The sequence below is a fragment of the Pleurodeles waltl genome, chromosome 11 (assembly GCF_031143425.1).
Source record: "Pleurodeles waltl isolate 20211129_DDA chromosome 11, aPleWal1.hap1.20221129, whole genome shotgun sequence".
NCBI lineage: Eukaryota > Metazoa > Chordata > Amphibia > Caudata > Salamandridae > Pleurodeles > Pleurodeles waltl.
In genome coordinates, this window is record NC_090450.1 from 743,968,680 (window position 1) to 743,989,538 (window position 20,859).

At 43.9% G+C, this 20,859-nt stretch overlaps 1 protein-coding gene across 1 annotated transcript in view; it reads right to left on the reverse strand.

The window, feature by feature from the left end:
• The window catches only part of KREMEN1 (kringle containing transmembrane protein 1), a 289,192-nt gene extending 268,556 nt beyond the window's left edge, over positions 1-20,636 (reverse strand). The window contains exon 1 of the mRNA XM_069214466.1: positions 19,559-20,636. Within this exon, the coding sequence (XP_069070567.1) occupies positions 19,559-19,640 (82 nt within the window). The 5' untranslated portion in view covers positions 19,641-20,636. The remainder of the gene's footprint in view (positions 1-19,558) is intronic.
• Between the last annotated feature and the right edge of the window lie 223 nt (positions 20,637-20,859).

A 20,859-nucleotide genomic window follows, 5' to 3' on the forward strand; every position in this document is an offset into this window, starting at 1 on the left:
CCTGCCCTGGTATTTACTGGAGAAATTGGAACCACATCAATCTCAGTAGTTTCTTTGACTCACTGGCACCATCTATACCCATAGATAAGAGACTCATAGATTAGTCAGCAGAGATGCTAACCGACTAGCTTGGAGAAGCTGGTAATTTACATGCTCCTATGCGCAAAAAAATCTGTTTTGCTGACTTAAAGCATCAAAATGCTACACAGAAGACTTAAAGAGAGCAAAGCTTGAGTTGTGCAAATCCAAGCTGAAATGGTGAGATTCATTCTCACCTGATAAAAAGGACAGGTATATTTTGCGGCTAAAGGCCTATAAGAAAGCGATCTAGGAAGTAAATCTAGCTACTGCTCAAATGAGATCCTAAACTCCAAAAACAAAACCCAAGAGATATTTGATATTGTTAATGAACTTTCTAACCATGATCACTGTCGATGGTCCCTACTCAGAAATTGTGGGATAATCTGAATACCTTTTTTAATCTAAGAAATACGGATGATAAAGGACAGTATTCCCCATGGCGCTTAACTTGTGCTTTCTCCCCAGATGAGATAAACCCCACTAAACACACAGCCTTTCCTGCCATAACCGACGACAGCCTCTCGAAGCTGATGATCAAAAATCTGGGTCCTCTGAAGATATCTGCCCCCCAGGATCCAAAAAATCATCTTCTCCATCATACCTGACCCTGTTATCTCCTTGCTTAATCAATACTTAAGCCAGGGCATTGTTCCCTACTCCTTTAAGGAGGCAACAGCAATTCCACTCTTAAAAAAACTGGAGAAGATCATTTGGTTTTAAACAATTACCATCCCATTTCCTACTGCCTTATTTTGCCACTATACTAGAGGCACATGTTGCCCAATCTCTTTGCTCTTTCCTAGAGGATTCCTCCTTCCTAGATTCTGATCAGGCGTGTTTTCCTCCCGCCCACACTACGGAAACCATCATTTTATCTGTAGTCAATGATATGAGGGAAGAAGCAGACAAGGCTTATTTGGTCCATTGGGGGCCTTTGACACAGTAGATCATGATATCCTCATTGAGTGTCTCAAAGCTGCAGGTTTCCAAAGATCAGCATTAGACTGGATGAAGTATTTTCTCTCAGAACAATCACAATCAGTTTGTCTTGTGTCTTTTTGTTCGCCAAAGGTTAGGCTCAACTGTGGAGTGCCACAGGGCTCTTCCTTATCCCCTAATCTATTTAACATATATATTCGCCTGTTGATCCGCACTCTACAGTGGCAAGGAGTAAAAATATACAACTGCACTAACTATAGGTATTTGCTTTTCAACATTGATGACACAACGGAATCCATAGAGTATTTCTAGAGAACAATGCTATATGTACGTAACTAGATGAACCTTTATCAGCTGAAGCTTAACTCGGATAAAACCGAAATTGTGATACTCAAAAGCATACTGCAAAAATGGAATCCTTCATTCTGGCCTTCAGAAATGGGCACTCCTCCTGTGCCAAAAAATGTGGTCAAAAGCCTGTGAATTTTGGTTGACAAAGATCTCTCCATGAACCCTAAGATAGGCACAGTAACCTCTGCTTGTTTTTTTCACCTCTGGAAATTAAAGAAAATTCGGAAATATTTTACCAAAGAAGCCATTATTCAGATTATTATTGCTCTTGTTATGTCCCAGGTTTACTCTGCTACTTTCCTCTACCTGAGACTTCCACAGAGTCTGGGTCAGAGACTGCAGTTGGTGCAAAACCAAGCAGCTAGACTGCCATGGCGCAAGCCCAGAGACTGCTTTGTTAAACCGCTAATGGCAAAATTACACTGGCTTCCAATAGCTCAGAGGACCCATGGATGTCATTTAAGGGTCACCAGGGGTCGCAGCTGTGACCCCTGGTTTGCCTCTTGCGACCCCTGGCACTGTCTTTGCGACCCGTGGTTTCAGAGGTGGCAGAAGCAGTGCCAGAAACACAGTGGCAGCACATTGTTATGGACGTTGGTTGGTGCTCCTTTATCTTTGTTTTCTCTACTTTTGGTACTACGCTGCTAGTGAATAATGTTTAATTGTTACCTATCAGTATAATAAAAAATGGAGTACAATTAGCTGGGTTAGACCCTCCCCCCCGCAGCTGAATTGACATTAATGGAGGACCATATTTTAAACTGGGTGTATTATCTTCAAATCCCTCGACCCTAGATCGGAAAAGTCCAACTTTTGTGGCCTCTAGAGTCCGAAAATACATGCCTAAACGCAATCTCAGATCAGCCCACCAAATTTTTTTAGAGGTCCCTAAGTTCAACAGGAAGAGACTGGATGGCACTTGATTTGCTGTGATTGCCTCAAACACATGGAATTATTTCCCCCCGCAGATAAGAGCCTCAACTTCCTATGCAGGTTTTAGGACTACATTAAAACCTGCCTTTTCAAGAAGGCCTATGGCAAAACTTTGATGTCATTCTGACCTTATGCCTCAGCGCCATGAACCTTTTTGGTGTACATGTGCTCCATAAATAAGCTGTAACATAACATAACATGAATGAAGTAGCCTCCCAGCAGAGGCTATGGAGGCAAAAAACTAAAGACATTAAAAAGGGCTTTTAACAAACAAGGGAATCCACGTAACGCCTGCATGTAATTGCAAGTGGGCAGGAAATTGGAAACCTACATAGGCCCATTGATCCATTTATTCCACTACATTCTACCCGCTGAAGGTTGATGTGATGACAGGGTGCATGTACTGTAGAGCACAAAACTGTTCGACATGATAATGCTGTCCCAAATGCTTGGCTGTGGCACAGAAATTTCTAACCATTGCTTTTGTCTTGAGTGTGGACGTGGCAGAGTGATAGCAGTATGTACCGTCAAACTGTTTGGGCATAAAACCTTCCTTCAAATAGCAATGGGCTCGTGAATGAAGCATGTGTGGATGGTCACCTCATACAAGGGAGATATGTTGAATTCTGTAGTTACTCAGAGGCGGTCTTGAATTTGCCCGAAACTTCAAAGTCATAACATAAATGTTCTAGCAGCAAGAAGGAGGCCCTCAAAGACAAAGATTATGTAGCTATTACATCAGCAGTGAAAGCCACCCAAATCACAAGGGTTAAAGCTGAAATATCAGGCTGAATACTCTGGTCAAGATAAATTTGTCCTCAAACATCGCCTTGCGATTTTATTGGATACTCTTATTTTTTACCTCAAATACTTATATTTCATTTTGATTAATAATGTAATTTTCTGCTCAAACAGTTTTCGATAAAGCACTTTTCTTTTTTCTCCCCATTATCAGAGCATTTTATTGTGTTGTGAATGTTCGCGTATTAGTTGCTTGTAATTTCGGTAGAAATAGAAGTATTGTTTAAAAAATGTTTTTTTTACTATAACCAATAAACGTATTTTCTCCCCCAAAAAGATTCATCTTGTTCAGAAACACTAGTTTTTCTCAGTGAACATACCTTTTTATTGATCGCTACCAGCTCTTTTCTGGAATACTCAAATTTTGTACGGCCTCATATTTCTGTGCAATGCCTTATATAGTTACCTACCACTTGATATGCTGATGTCATATAATTGTGTCAGCAACAAATTTATATGGCTAGGTTCAACATCACATACCCATAATCAGCCTCTTAAGCTTGCATGTCCTCGTTGTATTTCAAGTTGCACCATTTCTTTTATTTCAAAATCGTTACTTATTTAAAACTAATAAACATCATTTACAAGTACAGCCTGTACCTCCACAGAGAACAGACAGTAATAAGATAAATTATGTTCAATTCAGAGTGATTACATCCATTACATCCATTAAAGACAACCTACCGAACTGCTAAAGTGTGTTAAATTCTGAATACTCGAATGTCAAACTTTTACCATTGGGCCTGCAAAAAGTGAAACCGTCTCTTTATGTGCTGTTCTTATCGTCCCCTCTAAAAAACAATGAATCTAAATATTTCTAATGCGCTGAACACAATGTTGGGCAACCAAAGAGGGTTTGAGGGAGGTCCTGTGCAAGGCTTTTTACAAAGGGACAATTGTCTTTCATTAACCTCCTATCCCATTCTCCCCCCTCTGTTCTTAGCCAGAGGAAGACCATCTGATTGTGGATGTACAGAGAATCGTCTAGCTTTCAGAACAGACCATTAAAGCAGGCTGGAAATTGGACTGCAGTCGCTTGATCTTGAGATTGGAGTGCAGTAGATGGGAGTGGGGCATATTGTTTTGGATTGGAGTAGGGCAGATTGTTTCGTATTGGTGCAAATTGTTTTGAACTGGAGTGGGGAAACTGGAGTGGGGCAGATTAGATTGGGGTGGGTTGGAAGGAGTGGAGTGGGGTGGGTTGGAGTAGATTGGATTAGGTTGAGTGGTTTGAAATGGAGTGGGGTGGATTGTTGTGGGGTGGACTGTAGTGGGGCGTATTTGAGTGGGGTGGATTTGGGGGTTTTGTATGACTGTGTTAAATCATCATTTCAGGAATTACACATAGTAAAGAAACAATGATGCTTTGCAATATTTAGAACAAGATAATTGTCATCTTTTGTGAACAGTGCCTACTAGCAAAAACAAAAGAAAACGTGAGTGCGAAGTGAAAAAAGATGACTTGCCAAAATAAAAGAAAGTTAGCTATAAACAAAATAAAACTTTGCAATGTAGTTTGTCCTGCAGGGGCAAATTTTTGCCAGTCGCAAGCCTGCTGTTTGCAGGATACTAGAAATTAAAAAGACCAAAATAGTATCTTAATCACTTCAGGAGCAGCGGGCGGGCATTGATTAAGTTACGTCAATCCGTGCTTGGTCACTGCTCCACACAGAGGAACTGAAATTATGCTTGGACAGCAGTGACGGATTACAAGGATGTAAAGAAGAGTGCACGCAAGCCAACAAATGGTAAGTGACAGGCGGGCTCCAAACCCTTTACTGTACCCAACAGAGTCTTGCAAGCGAGGTGCATGCACTCGTGCATGCACTTGCATTCTCCACCCTAAAAAGGATCAGGGAGTGTCTGTTGATGAATGAAACCGAGAACCTTTACCACACAGTCTTTACACATAGGTAAGCCCAAGTAGGTAATTTTTTTTAACCTTTACTATGCAGTACTTTCCCACGCAGGTAAGAGTGTTTTATTTTAAAATAACTTTTATGTTAGTTAAAAAATGGTACACATAGAGGTAAAATTAGTTAAAGTTGATTTTAGGGTTTAGGGTTTGATAGAGGGAAAGGGAGGCAAGGGTCATTTTAGGGTTTACAGGTTGGTAGAGGTAAAGGAAGATAAAGATAATTTTAGGGCTTGAGGGTTGTAGACATAGAGGGGGTAAATGTACTCTTAGAGTGCAAGGGAGGGAAGAGGTAAATGGGAGGTCACAAGTAATAAATAGTTGGGTTTGGGGAAACTCTTGCCCCCAAAAAAACAAATAGATAGATAGATAGATAGATAGATAGATAGATAGATAGATAGATAGATAGATAGATAGATAGATGTGTATTAGTGTAAAAACTCTTAATATGTGTCTGTGTGTGCACATTTAAAAATCTGTGATAAAGGTCAACAATGTAATGGCATGCGTTGCAAAGGTCAACACATGGTATTACATACCTGCTAAAGGCATGTCTGGTAATGGTATGCATAATAATGCTTTACAACCATGAAAGAGGCATGATATGGAATCAAGACTATGCAGGTTTGGTATTCGGTACCCCAAACATTTGGTAGCACCAGCCAGGTTTCTGAGCAAAACTTTGAGCCCCAGCACTTATTCTGTTACAAACTAAGCACTGTTGTCCGGGAATATGTGAGGTTGTACAGCAGCCACTAGGGTGAGATGGGAGGCCTTGCGATTTATTAAAGGCTAGATGAAGTGGTGATTTTCACTCAATTTCTGAACATTTAATAAGTGAAAACTTTTGCATATTTACAAGAAAAAGAACGTGGCAGAGGAAAAAGGAAGACTAGAGAAAGCAATGGAAAGTGAATCACAAATAGAAGGGGGCAGAAGGAGGAAGATGGCAAGAAACTGTCTGTTGTTGGTCAGTGGGGAAGGAAAGCTTTTATATTACAACCTGATTGAATAATTCGCCGGGCGATAGGGGAACGTAAGCGAGGCACGATAGCAATAAGAGAGGCGTGAGGAATGCGTGGAATGAGGTACTGAGCGGAATTGTGGTAGAAGTAGATAAGGGGAAAGAGGGTGCAAGAAAGGAAATGGGAAAGTACGATGGAGAAAACAGTACCATGTTCAGAAGAAAGAGAGGGAAGGAAGAATAGAAGACGTGAGGTTCAAATGAGGGAAGAATTAATTCAAAGTGGAAAGGAGGAAGCTACAGTGCCATCCTGGAAGAAACAGAAGCAATAAATTTAAGGAAGAAGTAAGCAACTTAGTGTGGGTGGGTGGAAGGCGAAAGAATGAAGCAGGAAGAAGGGAGAGATGTGGATGAATGAAGTAACAGTGAAGAATAGCCGAGACATGTAGGGGTGGGGGTCGAGGGGGCAGGCAGGAAATGAAAGGAAAAAGTGAAGCAGAAGGAAGAGGAAAGATTTAAGGAGCAGAAGGAATCAAGAGCGGACCTAAGGATCAAAGACAGAGAATGAGGATGCCAAAGAGAGGGAACAATGATAGGGAAAAGCAAGAAAGAGATTTAAGAAGAAAGTACAACTAAAAATAGAGTGGGGAAACAAAAACACGAAGATGGAAGGAACAGAAGAGAAAGTAAGAAATGAAAAAATAAAGCAATTGTTACGAAGAATAAAGAGACAGTAGCTAAAGAGGGGAACTATGAAGCAGAAATGGTATAAACAACCTAAAGAGCAATGAAGACTGGAAGCAGAGGGCAAGTGAAGAAATGAGTAAACAAGAAAGAGGATAAAGTAAGAGAGAGAGATAAGAGTGATAAGGAAAAGAGGTAAGAGTTGGACGGAGTTACCAGGAGAGAAGAATGAGAGAGAAGAAAGAAATTAAAGCAATATAATAGGGAAGAAGGAAGCAAGAGAAGGAAGAGGGGAGGAATATAGGGAAGAAAATGGAAGATATGGCTAGCAAGGAAATAAGGAAATTGGGGAGTAAGGAAAGAGTAAGGAATTAGAATGCTAGAAAGGGAAGCATGAAAGGGAAAAAGCGTTCACTCCGAGAGACAACAGAAGAAAGAGCGGGATATAATACTAGTCACAGAAGCAAGAGAGGCAAGAAGAAATGAAACAAAGGAAAAGAACAGAGAAAAGAAAGATGCAAAGGAGCGTAAGAATATGTAAAATAGTACTCCTGCAGTGCTTCTTCGTGCACTCATGAATGCTTTTGTGAATTGCACTCTGTATTTTCTCTCCAGAGCGAAAATATATTTCTCCATGAAAAAAACTCTTCAGCTACACTCCCATCAAATGTGTTGGTGCTTGGTTCCCATCCTGGAAGAGGAGTTACTCTGGCCCCTAGAGCGCAGGTTCATTAATGTTCACAAAAGGGGGGTGGCATCGGAGGATGGGGAGGTTTCGGGTGTTACACCCACCTAATAAATGTATTTTCCAAAGAAGAGTTGGGTACAGGTGCTTCCAGTCAGGTATCGTGAGGTGTCTGTCGGATTTCACTTGACATTTATGTGCACACACCACACACACACACTGACAAAAACACACACACTCTCATTTCTGTTTTGAAAGCCCTAAAAAAAAAAAACATTATTTTACAAAATATTGTGTTTCTCTCACTTAGTACTTCCACCAGTTTGCAAGCCCCTTGTCATGTAATGTTAAAATACATTATTTGCCAGTCTGATTGTCGGGAAATCTAAAGCGTTGACCCCCAATCTTACTGACCAAGCTACGCCCCTGTTTCCAAACTTCGAAGATAAACCATAGCCTGAAACACCCACAACAACTGCTGACTTCGGCATACTTATAGTGGATATGTCTGCACTCAAAAATGCATTCACACCCGCCAGGAATTTTCTGAATTCTTGGTAGGTGTAAATAAAATTTAAACTTCTGTTTACAACCAAATTTACCTTAATGAATCAGGCGTGTAGAAAGTAGGGAGAGTTGAGCAGAGCAAGAAGAGAGAGCAGGAGGAGCTAGTAAGATGGAGACAGAGAACAGTTAAGAGGTGGAGAACTGGAAGGAAGAAGGCAGAAGTATATCTCAGAAGAAGGCATAGCTGACAGTACAAGTTGGAGCTATTAAGACAAAGATAAAAATCAACAAAACAACCTCAAAGCTGACCGCACCTCATCGCTGCCTGAGGCCCATCAGGCAATGGTTGCTCCCCTGGGGGACAAATTGTATTTAGACCATTTCTGCCCCCCTTGGGGGTAGATCGGCGGATTTTAGGTCAATCTGCTCCCAAGGGGGGCAGAAACAACTAGGCACGGGGATTTTTTTTCTCGCCAATGTCACGCAAGGGGAGCGACCCCGTAGGCAAGGGTCACTCCCCAGGGGGGCTAGGGGGGGGGAATTTATTTTAGGCCATTTCTGCCCCCCCTGGGGCCAGCTGAGCTAGAGGCCAAAATCCACAGCTAGGCACTTTGTAAAAAACACCTGTTTTCTGTGAAAAAATATTAAGTGTCCACGTTGTGTTTTGGGCCATTTCCTTTCGTGGGCGCTAGGCCTACCCACACAAGTGAGGTACCATTTTTATCAGGAGACTTGGAAGAACACAGAATAGCAAAACAAGTGTTATTGCCCCTTGTCTTTCTCTACATTTTTTCCTTCCAAATGTAAGGCAGTGTGTAAAAAAGACGTTTATTTGAGAAATGCCCTGTAATTCACATGCTAGTATAGGCACCCTGGAATTCAGAGATGTGCAAATAACCACTGCTTCTCAACACCTTATCTTGTGGCCATTTTGGAAATACAAAGGTTTTTTTGATACCTATTTTTCACTTTTTATATTTCAGCAAATGAATTGCTGTATACCCGGTATAGAATAAAAACCCATTTGCAAGGTGCAGCTCATTTATTGGCTCTGGGTACCTAGAGTTCTTGATAAACCTACAAGCCCCATATATCCCCGCAACCAGAAGAGTCCAGCTGACGTAACGGTATATTGCTGTAAAAAAATCTGACATTGCAGGGAAAAGTTACAGAATAAAACATCAACAAAAATTGCTGTTTTTTTCACCTCAATTTCAATATTTTTTTATTTCAGCTGTTATTTTCTGTAGGAAACACTTTGGCGTGGGTAGCTTATGTGAACAAAACGTTATGAGGGCCTAAGTGCGAACTGCCCCAAATAGCCAAAAAAAGGCTCGGCACAGGAGGGGGAAAAGGCCTGCCAGCGAAGGGGTTATGAACATTTGCTTTCAGCACACCTGTATTCTACAAATGCTGTCCTAATCCAGTGGCGTAGGGGTGGCAGGCCCCTACAGGATCTAGGAAGAGGGGGCCCCAATAGGTAGTTTGCCGGAGGACCCCCTTAAGTTTAGTTATGCCACTGCCCTTATCCTCTACACAAAGCAAATCTTGGGGTGATCAGTGCTTTAAATGGGCGGGTACTGTCCGGTACGCAGTACCGCCACTTTTTTATATTTAGAGGGAGAGTACCTGCACTTCTCAAGAAAAACGTAATACTTTTAATTGGAGAGTACCGGCACTTCTCAGAAATAAGCAGGTGCTCTGGTACAGAGTACCTGCACTTCGATTTTTCCATTTCAAGCACTGGAGCTGATCCATGCCCCTCCACAACCTGGGAGTTGGGGCTAGAGTAAACTTGAGACCTTTTGCGGCTTGGAAATGAGAGGTAGTGGAGTTTAGGAATGCTCTTAAATTTGTGGGCGTCCCCGAACTTGTAAGATAAATCGTACCTCGGAATTCTCACTTCCCACCTCTGTGTTGGGTTGCGCGGGATTTCCCCACACTCGTGGCAGATATGTCTGCACTTGTAAATGCATTTACACCTGCCAAAATCTCTTTGTGAAATCCTGGTAGGCATAACAATGTAAATTTGATCATAAACATACATTCATCGTCAAATGTACATTCATTAGTACCCCGCATGCTGTATTATGTTGGTTGTTCATATATACTATAGATAAAAGTTAGCGTAATCTGCACATAATCAGTGCTGTTTATACACTGTATTTACACACCCTCACGTTTGTTCTTTTTATACTGTATTGGAACTTGGGTGTTTTCTGCAGATACTCTCTGTTGCACCGTGTCTTTTCAGCACATATGTATACGTACGTTCCGTGTGAATTCTATGCACATATATAAGCTAGTTTACTGCACAGCATATACAGCATAGATTTGTGTTTTCTGCATATACTGTATGTAAATACAGGTATGGTCTGCTCAGACTTTCTTATGTTATGATGTTATGTTGTATGATGTGACATTATTTTATATGGTTTCTGCATGGTGCAGTTTGCTACATCTTTGACCTCCTGGCACTTTATCTTTTTGAGGCAGATTGAGGTGTGCATTTTTGTTTCACAATAGACTGTCTCCACATGGGAAGGAGTGGGTCTTCCAACTTATACTGACCCAAGTAAGTCTGGGTGATGTGGTTTGTAGAGTGAGGGATTTCCCTACTGCGGTATTCTGTGAGAGGGGCAAGACGCGGGTAAGGAGTGTATCTTACAACCTTCCATCTACCCAGTGGGTACGTGAATTTTGCCACAGGTTTTTCACAGAATTGTTCCATAGGAAGGTGGGAGGCTGAGTATTACGGACGACCATAAGACCCATTTGACTGGTAGTGTTCTGTGTCACTGTCAGATTATTCACTGGCTTTAATGGGCCGCTTTTTCAACTGTAAGATCTTTGGTCATACACAAGTGCATGTCTTGGTCTATGTTGTGCCTGTAGTGTTTTTTACTCATTAGTTTCTTGTCTGGTGTGTTCCAACTCTTACGACCCTCTGTTCGTGCTGTCAGCATGTTTGCAGCCTCCCTGATTGGAGCCTTGGTCTCTTCCATGTCCTGAAGACTCGTTGTCTCTGGTGTTGCTTGTCCCAATCACTGTCTATCCTCTGTATCTCAGGCCCTGCAGTCATTGAAACAGAGGATCCCTGCCCCAGGCTCCCTGACTAAATGTAATACTATCTCTGGATCCTTCTGACTTATTATTTATCATTAAAATATATATTACCAATAATCTAGTTGTCTTTTCCTAGTAGGATGGACACCTTGCGTCTTGGATAACATTCAGATATGACCTGTGAGTAGTATGGGAACCAACGTGCAACCTTGGGGAACATTACTTGGTACTATATTTCAGCCTCCCAGCTCTGTTTTTCTCTATAGTGTGGAGTGGTATGGTGAGGTGATGTGAACGGGTATGGGGTGCTCTGGTGGCGTGATGTTGAGATGTATGCTGAGGTGAAATGCGTTCTGTTTCCGCAATGTCTGATCATCCTGGATGGTGTTTGTGATGTAGCACCCAATGTACAATGTATGCACGTGTGTTCTTGCACACTGAATGTAAAGGTGTGTTTCTGCACTCTAAGGACATGAACCATCGCCCCTTATATGTGCTGAGGTACAGTAAGTGAATACAATTATTCACTTTGCCCAATGTTCGTTGAACAATAGTGTGTTCTGGTATGGTACTTGGATTTTCTACAGGGCAAACCTGGTCATAGTTTTTCCCTCTAGCGTTTGTATGTGCATGTTGTAGAACATGTGTTCTGTGCACTTATGTGTACTGTGTGCATGCACTGTATGTAATAACGTGTTTGTTCAATCTCTGGGCACAGTGCACAGCAATTTCATCTTTATGCACCAGGTACACTTGTGTGCGCACTTTGCATATAATATGTAAACGTGTTCTTTGCACTATAAGTTCCATTTAAAGTTCTGTGTACAGATGATATTCTATTTAAATAGGAATGTATTCTTTGCATCTGAATTCAGTAGGCAGTCTGTGCACACTGTATGCAGGCACGTGTGTTCTTTGCATTCTGTGTGCCATGTACGTGGGCCCTACAAATCCTGTACGTAAACGTGTGCACTCTGACTTCTGTGTATACTGTGACTTATGCTTTCTGTGCTGACTGTATGCATTCTCTACTCTTCATGTACCCTGTATACATATGTTCTCTGTGTGTACTATAAATGGGCACGTATACTTATGGCACTCTATGGACTGATACACTTTTGTGGTCTATGCCTACTGTATGTGAATGCACTTCCATGCATTCTATACAGCATGCAATTGTGTCTCATGTGCATGCTGTATATGAATAGGGTCTCTGCTTTCTGTGCAGCGCGCACGCGTGTGTTCTTGCACACACTGTGTGTATACATGTGTTTTCTCTGAACTCTGGGCACCGTGTACGCGTGTGTGATCTGCTCATGATGTATGTCAACATGACTGAGTGTGCTCTGCTTCTCAGCAGACGCCTTCTCCTTTCCAAGAGGCGTGTATCGCCTCTCCCTGGCTCAAGGCGGTTGAAACACGATACTTCCCTTCTCAAATGAGACGGCGGTACATTGATCCGAAATTGTTTTTACAAAAAAATGGGTCTTTTCCCTGGCTTCTGGCCCTAGAAGTCTGTCCTACTTTGAGCAGAATCTCCTTTTATTTCCACAGAGACAAGTATACAACGTGAGAAACACTGAACCCATTCGAGTCTGGTGCATCCGCGGGCTGGCCTTTTGGAGTCTGGTGGAAACGGAGCGGGGACTGGTCCGCACGAGCCTGGCGCAAGCAGAGGACTGGCCTGCACCACTCACGATAAACTAGGGGGGCTGGAGCAGTGGTTGCCGGGTAGACAGGCCAGACGCGTCTTATAGGACAAAGGGCTGGGGACGAGTCAGCCACATGTCAGAGGTGTGGGTGCAAGTGACCTGCTTTCGATGAACAGACAGAACGAACTCCATATTCACTGACTGAAACCACATCATCCAGAGTGACATTTCAAAAGAAGGCATACATTTCAAAAACAGGAGCAAGTTAGTGCCTCAGTATCAAAATGGCGCCCCTAAAGTGTATAGTGGATGTTATGCAAGCAACAAAGTAGAGCTCTGATATCTTCAAAGATTGTCAGTGAACAATCGTTAGTAACCAACCTACCGAAACACTTTGAAGGAAAACACGTTTTGACCCCCTAGATCCACCACTTTCAAATCTTATTTTGTAGCAAAAAACTGCAGCTGATCAAGTGAGGGCATATTTAAAAGGAAAACAGGGCCTGGAGGACGGTAATCCGGGTTTAGACTGGGCGAATGCAGAGTCCCTCCCCACCTCTCAAAAAACCCCAGAGTACTGCAACTTTTGTTAAAAAATAGTTTTTGGTGTCACATTTATCGGATGCAAAATGTATACTGAAATGAAAACAGTGTGTATGAGGTTAACACTGGCATCTCATGAAAACAACCCTTAGGCCAGACTAAACTGTGCACTACTGCAAATGCCTTCACCTCCCTGATGCTTACATATGGGGAAGTAACTGAGCAATGACCATTGGACTTCCCTATATCGGTCTCTTGCTCTGTGGATGGTGACGGTCTCAGATCGGGTCAGTAGGATGCCCACCTCCTTCCAAGTCACTACAGGCACAGTTTCCAGTCCTGAACATTTTGGTGATCACCTAATGCATTCTGGGTTTTATAGTCTTGCTTTGCTTTAATGGAACCAATTAGAATAACATACTCGAAAACAATTTGTGAGAGATAATGTCAGGCCAACACCCTGACACACAGCCAGGAAAATGTATGCAAGTTATTCATCTTCAATAACCAGTGCTTATTATTTTATTTTTTTTAAGATAAAAAATAAGTGCAGGAACCCAAAGTATTTCTTAGGAGTGTGACTGTAGTCAAAAAAATGGTGAGGTTACTAAATACCAAACAAACTTTTTGCTTCCATCTAATGCTACTTTCTTCCACCACCTCAGTTGCTTGTCATCTCAGCTTTCTCACTATTTTCCTATCTTTTCCTTCCTCCTTCTTTCTCCCTTTTCTCCTCTGCTCTTTATTGCTCTGGACAGTGCCAGCCTTAGGATATTTCGGGCCCTGTGCAGAGTATACGGTACGGGCCCCTCCTGATACAAGTCAAATTGTTTTTCATTGCTAATCATTTTATTTTAGTAGATTGTTAATAAGCAAACTGTAACTATACAAGTGCACCTGTAATAGAACAATATATATTGCTACTTCTTCTCAAAAATTGAAATTTCCTTGCTTTCTGTCCTGTAAATTCTTTCATTAATTCACTGAGGTCGACAGTTCATACAACGTCATGTTCAACTATCAGTGCCAAGACAGTCGGCTGGTCCTGGGCCATTGAAGAGCACAAGTAATTCTTAATAATGTTTAACTTTCAGAAGGATTGTTCCTAAGAGGCTACTGTGACAGGAACTGTCAAAAACATTTCTGAGACATTTTCGGGCTCCTCTAGACTGCGGGCCCTGTGCAACCGCATGGTTGGCTCTGCTCTGTGTCAAAGTCTGATGATGAAAAATAAGTTCCAATACCCAAAACTGAGTAGCGGTGCTCCAAACCTGCAGCCACCTGCACAAAGTAAGCACTGTCTATAACCATAAATGTTTATGATTTAAATCAAAACAATGATAATAGAAGACTGGTACACTGCCAAACAAGTGTATTTCAATCATATGACCAAAAAGAGGACCTGCAAAAAAATGTAGCAACATTAAATAATCCATTGACATTCTTATTCCAGCACCAAAAGCGTAATAAAAGGACCATGAAAGTGAGGAGAGAAAGGTGATGCGGTGGAGTGCTAATATACAATGAATCTCTAGAGGTAGAAGGGGTGAAGAGCAATAGAGTGAAATCAGGTCCACCTAAGCGGTTCTTAAAACCCCACACATGCCCCTGGGATCCTGATAGTCTTAGCACAACAAATGTCATTCAGACGTTGGCCCTATATTTGCAGTTACTCAGTGTTGGTCTGTAGGAACCATGTCATCAACGCCCCAACACATGGTGCCTTTCACTGAAATGTGGCGTCACTTTGGGTGATGTGGAAAATCACCACTGCGTGCAACACTTTATAACTCAATACTGAGTGAGTAATGAAGGTCGAGGAAATATCAGAACCTTTTAAATAGTTTGATTCCCTAAGTCTCACAAATCTGTCTAGCAATTTGCGAAACCACAGATTGGATATCAAATGCCAATCCCTCGCCTGCTTCCCCATCATTTAAAACATTTAGCTGAAGTTATTGCATGGGCTTTTAGTATCAATAGGCTTCCATACACTAGCAGGTTATGTGCAAATTTCTGGCTACTGACTACCAAAAAGACACAAAGATCTCTATATATGGATAACTGACTGGCCATAAATTGGGGAAAGATCGAGTCTATACTCATGGGACCCTAAACTTGGGCAGCCTGCCTCTCGTGCTTAATCTGAGCCGGTGGTTGCAGGTGGGGCCCGCTAGAACTCATTTTTGGGGACAAGCAGTTATTTTTCCTCATTAGACTTTCACGGGGGGGCAAGTTAGAGAAAAACAAAAGAGGAAGGTCGTGGAAGAGAAAGAAAAACACTGGGTAAGGTAGAGATAAAAAGAACTTGCAGGCGTGAGATAAAGGGACAAGGAGTCAGGTGGTGGATGAAAGAGACAAGCGGTGGAATCAAGACTACGCAACATTGGTATTTTACACCCCAATATTCATAGTACCGGCTGCGGGCTTCTTAGCAAATCTTTGGACCCAGGCACTTTTTTTTTTCTCTTACACCTTAAGCACTACCTGGCACTTGGCGGAATAGAAAAAGTTTGCACTCTATGATGTAAAGCGATTTCCATTACCCACGGTGCAGACCTTAAGAATGTTTTATGTCCTACAGTAGCTGTGGGACTGTAAAGATATATTGTATAAACCTAACAACTTGTACTTAAAACTGATTGAAATGCTGCACCCTCTTTGAGCAGAAACCTAAAGGGCGACAGTAACAAGAGCAATCACAGGACAGCTTCGGTGGTCTTTATCTGGTATACACAAGGAATTAGCAAACAGTTTGCGGAAAATTCAAAATTTATTGTCAAGTATTATGCAGATGTTCCTTAGTATTTGATTATCAGGCCTACGTCGACAATGCTGCGTTGGTCACAAAAACAAAGACAGCTTGTGGTCAAAAGAGCACCTCTGGTCTACAAACTTAAATATGGCCAAGCAGCAGTCCTCTGAAAGCCGACTTTAGGCGAAAAAAAACAAAAAAATACATAATTGTACCTGTAATTAGCATAATCTTTTCAGCGCTAGGTGCAAAAACCTGGAATGGTCTGTCACACGCACTGAAAGCTGTTAAGAATCAAGTGTTTTCTTTTTTAGAAGGGACTGAAAATATACGTTTAATTTCCCCATTAATGTTAGTTGGTAACACCATTTAAGAGTAATGTACTGCTTGCATCGTAGGGTGGGAAGCCCCGATCTATACCACATTTTCATGGGCGTATGATAAGACACATTTACACATATTTAATCGAACTATGACGTGTTTACAAAATTAATCGTTATCTTGTAAATGTAGCCTAAATCGGCCCTGCTGTACCTACGTTGGACTTCTGTGGAATAAGCATATTATCAATCATCTACTGTATAATCTGAAGTCTTAAAATAAAGGTTTCTATCTCAAACGGATCAACAATTGCTAAAAACTGTGCAACATGTGGTGCTGTGCAGTGGAAGGCCCTTTTGCAAAGGTTGACTGGTCACCTTTCCACTGCATATGACTACATTGGTCCTACTAATGAGGTCAAATCTATGCCCAAACAGTGTTAAGAATTATAATAAATAACAAATCATGAAGTGATACTATCACAGACTCTGCCATGTTACACTGCTGAATTTGCCTTTTCTTGCCGCATAATTTAGTCAGGACTGCCGCATAACTTGGTCCAATGATTCCAGTGCCCCTGGACTCATGTCTGACATACGACTGGCGATTTACCAACTGTGTCTCGGAGGATTCTGCCTGTTTTATAATCTACCTAGGGCCCTCCGGACCCGGTGTCCCTCCAGTGCAACAGCTGACAGGCCTCCAAACGCGCCCCCGTCACACCAGGTGCTGGACGGCAAGCCACGCTTCTCTTCCTTTCACAGTTGGGGCCGGCGCGCTTTTCAGCAACTAGCAAAACTGGTTTTCTTTTTCACCGCAACCACAAAAGAAAACGTACGTTCTTTTTTTTCCCTTTCTCAGCAATCAAGCCTAAGCTAGGCTTGCCTTCTTTCGTCTCTTTCTGCTTGGGTTTCCGCTCGGCTGCGTGTAACGTGAGCATCGCCCGAGTTCACATATGGGTCCCTTGCGCACAGTGAGCGCTGGATTTACTGGAAAGTTGGGGGGGGGGGGGGGGGGGGGGCGGTAAAGCTGAGCGTGCCTTCCAGAGCCACCCCTTACCGGCCTGCTGCCCACCTCGGGAGACGCATCCTCAGTCAGGGACGGGGGACTGCGACCACACATTGCACCGCGGCGGCCACACACCGAGCAGGAAGCAACAAGTGTGAAAAAGTCCAAGGGTTTAAGTGCCGGGTCAAACAACGCGAGACCAGAACACAGTTCCCTTCTCCCAATACAAACTTTTCCTTCGTTCCTTCTCAGTTCATTCTGCCCAGAAAATGTCAAAGACAAGCTTGGACCCGTCTCTCTTCAGCAAAGAAAAAAGTTCAGTATGACGCCTCCGCTGCACACATGACAAGCAGCAAAATAGTAAAGTCCTTAACAGAGCGCGTGATGAAAACATAGTATTATGTTAGTTATGTTACCCTGCAGGAGTAAGAAAGCCCAAGGAAATGTCAAGTAAAGGAAGCTATCATTATATTTTGTAGTTTCTACTCCATAACACTCCATACCCTTTTTCTAGCTCCTCAGAATCAAACTGGAAGCTCCTAGAAAGGCCCCCCAAAGTTCTCTTTGCATGGTCCTGTATCTTTACAAATCGCCAGCAACCGGCATTCCAGAATGCTGCTTTATTTTATGACGTCTTCTTGGGTTTGCGACCGTATGTAACGTCCTTCGCCGGTTGGCCCCTTTAAGGAGCAAGGGATCAACCCTGTGGTGTGTGACGTCACTTGGGCTGCGCTCTGCCATTCGGATGAATTAACATCCAAGAACCAAAGCATGAGGTTATACCGTATTGTGTCATAGTATGGTGTGGGGTCTACTGTTCTGTGCGGTGACGTCATGAAATGCTGTGATGTCATATTGTTATAATGTCTAGAGATGCAAACAAGAAAAAAAACAACCAGACAAGCCTCTAAAGCTATACTATACACGCCACATTCGTAGTAGTAAGCACTATATACACAACAATACCAATAAAGCTTGGCCCGCCTCCTCAGAAGAGAAATGTCGTCAAGGAGCGCTTCGCCCCTCCCTCCATCTCAGCATCACCTGAAGAGCCACCAAACCCCGGTATTCACCGACAAGTGTGCCTCTTCTGTACTCACTTGAACAGCGCCCAGCAGCTTTCCAGCTAGGGTCACATTATAGAAATACCTGTCATGTATGCATGTTAGTATTTGTTATGTTGTTATGATATTTCTTCTTACGAGATTCTAGTATGAACTTATAATTTGTTGTGGTTGAGTGCTGAGATGGCGTTCTTGTTCTTTATGTTATGGTATATATTAGTAAGGTATGCCATGTCATATCTCATTATTGTAATTTATATCATGCTATCGTATGTTAAAACACGATGATATGTTACTGTGCTGTGATGGTATATTGTTTTAATGAGATGATATGAATAAGACGTTTGTTATATTGTTAAGGGATGATGTGTTGTGGCACGGTGAGACTGGGTTTTGCTGTGGTGTATAAAGTTGTGCGAGAATGTTTTATGGTATGTTATAGCGTTTAATCGTACTGGTTATTGGCTCTTTCACATAGGACGATACTCGTGTGTGAAATTGGTAGTTTGCAGCGTTGTTATAATATAATGCTATGTTTTCATGTTATCGTGTTAGTATGTTTTGTTATAAGGTCTTGTTCTGATGTCTTGCTTTGATATGTTGTGGTGGTGTGCAGTGGTGTAACGAAATTTGAGCCCCCCCCCCCCCGCACAGTACATGGAGGGGGCACCCTCCGGACTCACGCAGGAGCTCTCAGGCCAGAGTACTGTTCTGAGGGGGGAGGAGGGGGGGGGGGGGGCTGGAGCTCGGGACCCCACACGGCAGGGGCTGCAGGGGGCTTTGCTACGCCCATGTTGGTGTGGCGTAAGGGTGGTATGGTATGGTCCAGCTGCTCGTCGCATTTCTGTATTGTGTAGTGTATCAGCTCTCCCAGACCATAACCATCGATCTGCGCCCTTCTCGTCTATTGCGCCTCACAGTGTCTACCTCTCACCGCGCCTTGCTTTCACTGCCACCTCTTCTGCAAGAAGTGCTCTGAAGTGGCCTGGGCGGCACGTGGCGCTTTAACAAGGGGTATATACTGTGCATGAAAACAAATACACATGCGTCAGAGGCTCACAACTGGTCATAAGTGCTATAAGAACCGTACCGTGCCCTGCCGTACCATATATGCAATATGCTGAATTAAAGAACGCAATGCAGTCTCGTCGCGCTAGTTGCATTCAAGGAGGTGTATATGAAGTCGCCTTCACCTCCTGGCGCTCTCAGTATATTTTTTTAGTCGTCTCACCCTCCATGCCCTCGCACACCCCTTGAGGTAGAAGGCGCATGCCTCTTCGCACACTCACCTGACTGGAAGAGATTCAGGCAGCCGGCCAGTGCTGCCAGGGCAGAGAGCACGACTGGCAGGAGACCTATCTGACACTCCATGCCCCGGGCGACAGCGGTCTCTCGGCTCTCCACAGGTGACAGCAGGCTTTCTATTCTGGGCTATGTGGAGTCCGTCAATGAAGAACAGGCCCTCCTCCGGGTGACAGCAGCACCCCGGTCTTCTCTGGGTCATAGGGGGTCCCCAGACCTTGAACTCAGAATATCCCTCAGTCCTGCCCCAGGGATGGAACAGCCTGGGGCTGGGCTGTCAACAGTCCTTCCGTGCGCGGGGCGTCCAGTCACAGGTGCCGGGAAACCCTCGGTCCAAGGTGTCAGAAGTCTCTTGCTCCTCTAATGGAGCCCTAGCACTGTAGTCCCAGGTGTCTCCAGCCCTCCAACCCAGGTGTCAACAGTCCTGTGCCAACTCCTCGGGGTATGGTGAGGGCACTTCGTAGCCTAGAGACACAGGTGTGTGTTTGTTGCCCTCTGACGCATGTACCTCAGGGTTTCCTCGGTCCTCTCCTGAGCATCAACCCTCAGTCCCAGGGGCCGGCAGCCACTCAGTTGGCCCTTTGGTGGAGGTGAAAGGAGCCCTCAGTTCCAGGTGGAAGCACCTTTCAGACTTCTGCCCTGTCAACAGCCCCCACTTCCCTGTGCCTGCAGATTCGGTCCGTTGCACTCAAAGATGTTTGAAACTCTTCAGTCCCACGTGCCAGCAGGCCACCCCCACTCCCATTCTAGGTTGGTGTGAGCAACCACTAGTCCTCTCTAGGGGGTGTCCGCAGCCCCCTAGTCCGGTCAAGCGGCAGTTTGCAGCCGCTCAGCCTTCAGGTGTCAGCAGCACCAAGTCTTCTCCGGACGAAGGCTCCCCTCAGGCCCTTGTGTCAGTGGCCCCTCCGTTTCCTACGCCTAGTGCTCCTTCCTTGCTCTGCCCGGGACAGCTCTCCTGGGCTCCCGCTGTTTGAGCAGCTAGGGCTGCCCGGACCGTCCCCTCACAGCTCCTCTTACTGTTGTACACACAGAGCCGGGGACATGGAGGGAGGAGGCAGCGGTGTGAGGGCGGAGAAGGCGGGCAGAGGGACCTCCCTACAGCATCCTCCGTGCAGCTGCAGCTGGGCTCGCGGGCTGTGCGGGTCTGTGTGTGTCCTGGGCCGAGGACGAAGAATAGGAACAGGAGGCGAGGGATCCCATTACAGAGCCATGTGACAGGAGCGAGGAGCCGCAACCTGCCCAAAACCAGCCCCTCCGTCCTGGGCTGCCCCTACGCCCTCCAGAGCTC